Source organism: Carassius gibelio, chromosome B13 (assembly GCF_023724105.1).
Source record: "Carassius gibelio isolate Cgi1373 ecotype wild population from Czech Republic chromosome B13, carGib1.2-hapl.c, whole genome shotgun sequence".
Taxonomy (NCBI): Eukaryota; Metazoa; Chordata; class Actinopteri; order Cypriniformes; family Cyprinidae; genus Carassius; species Carassius gibelio.
This window is the reverse complement of record NC_068408.1, coordinates 1-8,478: the sequence shown is the minus strand read 5'-3', so window position 1 is coordinate 8,478 and position 8,478 is coordinate 1. Positions and strand designations below refer to the sequence as shown.

General features: G+C 40.2%; 1 protein-coding gene across 1 annotated transcript; it reads left to right on the top strand.

Annotated features, from left to right (window-relative positions):
* The first annotated feature begins 295 nt into the window (after positions 1-295).
* On the top strand, positions 296-8,366 carry LOC127969714 (histone-lysine N-methyltransferase SETD2-like). Its single transcript, XM_052571773.1, has 5 exons — positions 296-658; positions 2,676-2,798; positions 3,973-3,994; positions 4,106-8,037; positions 8,196-8,366. The coding sequence occupies exons 2-5, from the start codon at positions 2,770-2,772 to the stop codon at positions 8,329-8,331; spliced, it is 4,119 nt and encodes a 1,372-aa protein (XP_052427733.1). The 5' UTR covers positions 296-658; positions 2,676-2,769; the 3' UTR covers positions 8,332-8,366.
* Positions 8,367-8,478: the final 112 nt, after the last annotated feature.

Genomic DNA, 8,478 nt, shown 5'->3' with positions numbered 1-8,478 from the left:
CATTTCCAGTTTAAAGCTTTGATAATAGTTCCCAAAGACCAATGAAGGCCCATCAGCTTTCAACGTTTTGTCTGACCAAATACATTACAAAATAGCTTTAAGATGCCTCCGTCGTACGCGTTAAATAATTGTATTCCGCGTTCCGTTGTAATGGAAGATTTCTTAGCTTAACAATAACCCCAAAACGGTGGGATCGTCATCAGTCCCTCTGGACATCAGCTCTTGCATGCCATCCTCCTCCTTCACGGCATGAGCTGTGGCTGGCTCGTAGAGAGAGGAGAGAAGAGGAGGAGAGGAGGGGAGGAGCCGCAACCGGTGCATCGCACATCGACTCCACCAGATCATCGGAGGCAGCCCTGCTACACCATGAAACAAACAGGATGGTGTCTTTCACAGCCTGCTCCGTACTGATACAACAGTACAGAGGAGTCATTTAATGAGTATTTACTGGGTCACCGTGGACCGAGCATTAATGCACACGTTTGGATCAAGCTGTATGCTATCTAGCACCAGACGAATTGTGTTTCCGATAGCAGTTTGTTGCCCCGTGTGGATTTGACGTCTGTTCTGCTGGATGTTTGGGAAAAACCAAGTGAAAGAGGTTGCCATCATTGTCCTACAAGATGGAGTGCTTAACCGAACTGGAGAAGTATAAGAAGTGAGTACTTTATAGCTGCTATGCGTTTGTTTTGGCCCACAAAACCTACATAATGCGAACCTACATGCACTACAGACTTTAACCAGTTAGCCATTGAGCTACCTAGTTAGTCCTTTTGCTGCTAACTTGCTAACCCAACGTTAACAGTGGCCTGTTTTCATGGGTTTCAGAGCAAAAACCACAACTCGAACCATGGAATAAGATTTTTAGAGAGATAACCAGTTAAACTCAACAAATAAGTAAGGATATAAATAAATAAACTTATCATAAACGTCTCAAAAGGTGGCCAGAGCGACAGTTGACTTTGCAGTTAGCCAAAGGGAACTAACGTAAGTTACTACAAACAGGGACCGATCAGTAAATTAAAATACAGTTTCTTTAAATAAAAAATTATATTCGTTGTTGTTAGAAAATCACAGGGTGTTTAAAATATTATTAGGCAATACTGTAATGTCAGTGTTTATTTTGTTATATGTTCTGGAAACACAAGTGAAATCAGATGCAGCGAGGCCTCCATGTAGGCCTCAAATCCACGAGGTAAATTTTTCAGCTGCCCCGGTGTTCATGGTCAGAGGATCAGCGCGTTGCCATTATGAACCAAACAGTCAGTGCTGGAGGTAATGGTTACGAACCGAAGGCCGTGCTATTAGAGAACCTGAGTTGTTGACGTTCTGTTGTTATTGTCAGCCACGTCAATAACAGAACCGAGACAACTGTAGACAAAATACTATGTTGTTGTGCAAACAAATGTCACCCACATGCGCGATGTAGATCATCTGCAGTATTTTTTCTTCCACTTTTCAAACAAACTGATCTTAAACGTCGTCTTATTATAATATAAACTCTCAAGCTTTTACTATTAAGACATAATAGACTAGACAATCAAGTTTTACTCCTTTATGTCAGATCATCAAGCATGCTTACTGATGCTATGTGTCCAGGGCACAGACTTTACCCTTCACATTTTTTGACAAAAGATTATATTAGTGCTCTTCCCTCCACTTTACTTCTGTGTGCTGCTGCAAGCCAAACGTTACAGATGAATATTTCAAAATTTTGAAAAGCACACCAAATGTAAGCCTTATTATTATCAGTGAAATATTTTGTCCTAAAAAAGTGTTTTGAAAAGCCAAACATTGAAATGAATGAATATTAAATTTAACTGCATGAGCCAAGTAAAATGCTAAATGATGAATATGACAAGTGAGCTGAATATGAGCTGAATCTAATTTTGTATGCATAAATGAGACAATTTACCAGCCTGAAAATTGAGACAAATACCAGGCCAAATATTAAACCTAGAAGTCATATTGATAATATTCAAATGATGGCTGAGTTTACAGCAGAATACTGCAGTTTGATTTGACATCATTAGTAAAATGAATAGTTTCCCTTTTAAAATGTTGATGAGCTTACTTCTCTTATAGCCTCCATCACTCACAGTTGGTTTCATCTGAAATTCAGCATGAAGATTCACTATTTATTTTATTAATGTATATAATAGATCTTATTGTAAACAATTCATTCATCCATCCATTCATTTTTTTTTTACTTTGCAATTTTAATCAAAATGTCATAACTGGATGTTCTGGTGAAAATAACTGAAAATAACACTTTTCTTTGGTAGCATATGCAGGACTTCTCCAATCATTTAGAATTGCAAGTTCCCACCTTCATTTTATAATTTTTTAATAATCTCTTACATTCAGTTTAAAAAAAAAATATTTGTAACCACCTCTGTTTCACTGCAACTTTAACATTGTTCTCGACCAGATCAAAACAGATTTGTGACCCACTGGTTGAGAGCCACTGGCCTAAACAGCAAAAACACTGTAACCGTCTTATAAGAATTAATGTAGCACTTCCAGTGGTGTGTCTGTGGGGTGTCTTCACCTTTTGGCAATGAAACCCCTGAAGCCTTCATCTATAGACAAACATACAAATAAAGTAGACAAATATGTTTGTATCATGGAATCCTTCATTGCCTGAATGCATTTATTCTGTCTCTTCTCCATAGGTGTGACTTCGTATCAGAGAGCATACTACTCTGAGTTGGTTTGCCCCAGTGTTGCAGCTGCCTTCAAGCTGCTTAACATCAGCTCTGTCTCAAAATGAGTGATCTGTTGGATCAAGAGCTCAGGTACTCTCTCAAGTATGGCTGTTGAGTGGAATAGGGTGCAATATAGCATTTGCTTAAACTCCCAGCAAAATGTTAAACAGCTTTCACTTTTGGCTGTTTTTGGAACAGAGTAGTGTTCTTTGCAGTAGTGTTCTTCAATTGAGCTTCAGTGAACATAACTTGAATTGCAAAAATCAGTGTACAATTTGTCATGTGTCAATATATCTTTAGCTCCTTATGTCAACTGACAGTATGCAAGAATGTTAAGCCATGCTTCCCTGCAATACTAATCCTGCTTCTCCAGTTCCGGGCTAAATTTGGTTTTGCGCTTTTGGGGGATTTTAGATAAACCTAGTGCTTGCATATATTATATGTAGACTTAAAAGCCATTTTTATTTCACCTTGCACTCTGCAGCTTAAAAAAAAGTTATTTTAAAACAAAACTGTGAGATGCCACAGCATTTTATCACAATGCAGTTTATTCGTTTTGAAAAATTGTTTTCAACAAAAAACTTACTTGAATGTGGTCAAAGGTTTTTTTTTCTTTTTTTTTCGCAGCTCTTGCATGTTCAGTATTTGAGCCTTTGCATGAAATGTGATTTCACATGCTTGATATTTTAGTTTGTTTTATGCTTCTGGTGAGTGTCATTAGTGATATAATTTTAGATGTATCATTGTTGCTTTAGAATGGCTAAAGTGGGTAACATCAACATTCTATTATATACTTCATTATTGATGGTGCCATGATTAAAAATATTAAATAGGGTCATGGTAGATTAAAATATCTAACAGATATGAATGGCATGAGAAATCCCTTCCAATTTTCCTACTATCATTTTACTGACTCCATTATTAAGGTTAGATGAAGAAAAGGAGTCTCGGAGGAACATGTAACCTAGTTGTTGCTTGGTAGCTTCATTTAGGTTTTATTGGAACTAGCAAACAGTCAGCTTATTTATTTTTGACAGTGTGTCAATTGTTTATTATATGAAGTGACTTCAAAAATAGTAAGTCCATTTGTACTTGGGCTATATTGTGTTTCATAGACTATTTTTAACTATTAGTCCTTAGCTGTTGGATGAAAGAGTGGTGTTTTTTTTCACAGCAGGTTTTTAATTTGCCTTGTAATGAGATTTTAAATTGACTAGACCAATGTTCTGCTTTTTCCTTTCATGCTATTCTTCTGTGACAACAGGAAAGATGTGAAAGATTGTTCGGTAAGTGTATAATTCATATATTTTTGTTTCAGTTAAATGCACATAACACGAAACATGTTGTGTACATACACATAAAATACTAATTTTATTATATTTTTTTGATATCACTAGATCAAGGTTGAAAACCTCCCGAAGCAAGTTATATTCAAAGGCCTTGCGCCTAGGGTCATATTGACAAACCATCTTCTGCCTAAAGGAACCAAAGCGAAGGTAAACCTTGAGGAACAGGGTCGACAAAAGGTCTCCTTCAGCTTCACACAGATAAAGAAAACACGTCAAAATGTATTTCTAGCCCCAGCGAGCCCGGAGACATCTGCTAGTGAACATTCTTCTGCACTGCAAGCTGGACCAGTACCTACTCCAGATCTAGCAGGACAGAGTGATGAATCCAAAAATGTGGATACAAATACTACAGCAGTTGTGGAGACCCAGACAGCACCCGCCCCAGTATCCTTCCCTCCCAAATCAAAACATGTTCTTGGAAAATTGCATTTTAAGAAACAGATTCTCAGCGTTACTGTTATTGAGGATAACTCCATTGTCAGCACTGCCTCAGCAGAGATTTCGGAGCCAATAGTCCTATCTGAGTCAGAGAAAATTAGTTCTTCAGCCAAGGTTGAAACTGAAACCTCATTGCAGCAGTGTCACACAAACTCTGTCACTGACAGATCCTCTGAAAAAGTTATCAAAGAGGAAATCCCTCAGGAGAAATTAGACTCATGCCTTAAAGGTCCTGTTTCTTCCCATATTGGGAAGGGAGATTTGGATTCTTCCATTATTTCTGAGCGTGAGGAAAACAGAAAATCCCAGCCCCGATCAGATAGCACGCTTCCAGGTTCGGAGTCTGATGGGGATTCAATCCTAACATCATCTAGCCAGAAGTCTAGTGACCTCAGAAATAAGATTAAATCTGAATGCAAGAGTAACGAAGCCAAAACAACCTCTAATTCCAAAACGAAGGAGTTAGAAAAATCCAGGCCTGATAGGAAAGAAGATGAAAAGGGGTCGAGTCGTGCAAAACCTGAACGTGACTCCAGGCACACATCATCAAGATCTTCTCGTTCTGACAGAGACAGGAGAAGGACCAAAAGTCGGTCACGGTCTAGATCTCGCGGTTGTCGAACTAGTTCATATTCCAGGTCTGAAAGATCCAGGAGTGAGAGACAGTCAAGGTCAGATAGGTCACATTATCATGATTCTGAGCGGAGGTCTCATAGAAGTTCTCCTCATCGTGAAAGGAGAAGCTCACGTTCACGAGCCGATGGCAGGTCTCGTGACAGTTCTGACTCAGAGGATGACCACCGGCGGACAAGGACTCGAGGTAGTGACTCAAGTCGATCCTCCACTTATTCTAGCTCACAAAAAGACTCAAAATCATCCACTCACACCAGATCCCACAGGGACTCAAAACCCACAGATTGTTCTCGATCATCTGAATCGGACAAAAGAACACAGCATTCAAAATCAGAGCGATCTCATTTAAAAGCGAAAGACTCTGAATCCAATAGAAAGAGCTCTCCCGATGCAGAAGCAGTTCATAGGAAATCCAGTTCCCACTCAAAATCTGAGGTTAATGCTAAAACCTCAAATTCTAACCCAGCTACCTCATGCCGAGCATCTGAGAAAAAGGTCCATAAAAACAGCTCTGACTCTGATGAGGAGCGCAGAAAAAAACGTCAGCTACAAGGTTCAGACAGGTCATCTGTGTCTGGGACTTCGTCTTCCAAAAACACTGATTCAGCAGATCACAAGAATTTAAATAATGTAACTGGAACAGAGAGACAATCAAAAGAAAGGTTAAGTAATAATACAAAGCAGTCACAGTTAACCCCCAACCCAGTTACTCCTCAGAAGGAATATAGCAACATTAATGACAGCTCTACTCCGCCTAAATCTAAATGCATTTCTGAACAGATGCATGAAGCAACGCACAACGATAATTTGTTCAAAACAAATCAACAAACTGAGCATCAACCGCGAAACCAAGAGGAAAAGTGCACAGATGTTCCTGAGAGTCACAAGAAAACTGATAGACTGAAGGAATCCACTTCCACAACAAATAAAACTCTTGAAGTAAAAAGTTCCACTGATGAACCTGGAATTAAAAATGAGATTCCAATCCAAAGTACAGCTCTGGCAGAAGGACTGATGGACTCATTTTGTTTAGGCCACACTCCAGATCAGGATTCAGTAGGATCACTGGCAGACCCTCTTTCTGTGAAAGAATTACCACCTGGAGGATGCTTTAAATTAAACACTAAATTAGATGGGCTTTTACCAATCAGTAGTAAAGCCAGTGCTCAACTCTGTGAGAAAGATTCTGAGCAGCATTATGGGAATCCTGAACAACCCATTAGTGGGATTTGGAAAAAGGATGGTAGTTCTAAAAAATCCAGATGGGATATTGTTGGTCAAGCCACTTCAGAAAATCAAAGCCCTATGAAAATAGTGAATCCAGATATGAAAATGGTCATTTCGGTAAAAAGAATAGAGTTCGACAATGATACTACCCCTGATGAATCCTGCACACCGAAACGGGACTCTGAAGTACCATCTGTAGAAGGACAAAAACAAGCGACAACCTCAGCTGAATCTCACCAAAAAGTTAGTCCTCGTACATCTGACCTTGCAACCCAACATACTCATTGTGAACTTCTAAATCAGACTGTTGAACTTCCTCAAACAGCAAGTGCCCCTGTTGTTAGTGATCCTCCCCTTAATTGCAGTTCTGGTAGTAAAGACAAAATCAACTTAGACAAACTAAAGCCTGAAACTCAAGACCCCGATTCCTTAAACAATGATGGTAAATGCCACAGTGAGGACAGTGAGAGCGAAGAATCGGACTCTGATTCAGATGATGCGCATGTTTCTTTAAAGCGGCTGCACTCTGTGGTGGTTGTGCCAAAAAATTCAACCCTTGCTCTTGAGACAAATGACTTGACGGAACCTTCTCCCGGGTCCTCAGGGTTTTCTGCACAGCAACCGACTGAAACACATGAAAGCATTAATAGGGAATTTGGTTATGGCTATAACAATCAGTCAAAGCTTGAGGAATCATCAGCACTTTTTAAGGCCAGTGCACAAGCTAGAATGTTAAGTCCAAATATTAAATGTGTCTCCTACCAATCACAAAGCAACATGGTTGACAGCACCAGCCACTCGGAGGCTACCAGTGCTCGTGTGGACAAGAACTGGAGTGCCCAAGAAAGACCAAATAGTGTTCAGATAAACCAAGCATCACTTCAGAGTTTTGAAAAGACTTGTATGCGACCTGAATCGGATCACCATCAATACCATGATAGACCAGATAGCTGGAATGGAAGGAAAGGAGGAAAGCAGCACTATGGGAACTCCAATGACTTAAACAATGGGAAGAATTATGGCTTAGCCTGGGACTTCAACCAGTCAGAACAGCCCAGCACCACATTTCAGCAACCGGACAGCAGTCATGGCACTGAACACCTGCCTCAACCAGGAATTGCTCTGTTTGATGGTGGTCACACACCAGGTCCATTGGCTCAGCCTGACATCTCTAAAACCATCAGACCAGTCAACGCACATGTGCCTTTTCAGTATCATGATTCAGTTAACCAGATCCACCCAGACTCTCTGACCAATGATCATGATGATGACAGGGTAGTAGGGATCAAACAAGAATCCATCCTCTCTGCTCATCTTCCAGGATCATCCACATTTGTTCAAGCCCATGAGATAAGTAGCAATTGCAGCTTCACCACAGAAAGCCAGATCACCTCGGAAGCTCCTAGAGAAGACAACCAAAAGCCTCATCGAGGAAGGGGTCCACCTAAGAAGAGACGTCCTGAGTTTGAATCGGAATCGGATAATGAGGCAGAGGCCGGTCTGACCAGTAAGAAGGAGTGTTTGGATGAGAGCTCAAGGGTTTTGAAAGATTGTAAGGTGGAGCGCCCACTGCTGAGTCGAAAAGAGTTCCTGGATCCAGCTGTGTGGAGGGAAAAGGCAAAGCAGAAAAAAATGCCACCTTACTTCGACCTCATTGAAGAAAATGTGTATCTGACCGAACGGTAAGAATACGTTTTTATGCCTGGCGATTGAATTCACCTTCTTTGCACTGACGGTGCCATGCTCTGCTTTTTTTAATTAACTTATTTCTAAATGTTCAGTTGTCAATTTTAATTTGATCTTTCATAAAGCCCATGCAATCTGTTCTCCGTCTTTACAGCAAGAAGAATAAGTCTCATCGAGACATCAAGCGAATGCAGTGTGAGTGTGCTATCCTCTCAAGGGAAGAGCGCGCCCGAGGAATGATGGCATGTGGGGAGGATTGCCTCAATCGCTTGCTGATGATCGAGTGGTAAATGTCCTGCTACTACATCATAGTATTTGCTTTATAACCGAGAGAATCTGTAGTTAGAGACTATAGTTATCATGTTTATGTTACTTGCTGAGTTTATATAACTGGCAAATTACAGCAATTTACAATAAAAACATTGAGGGCAAAATTT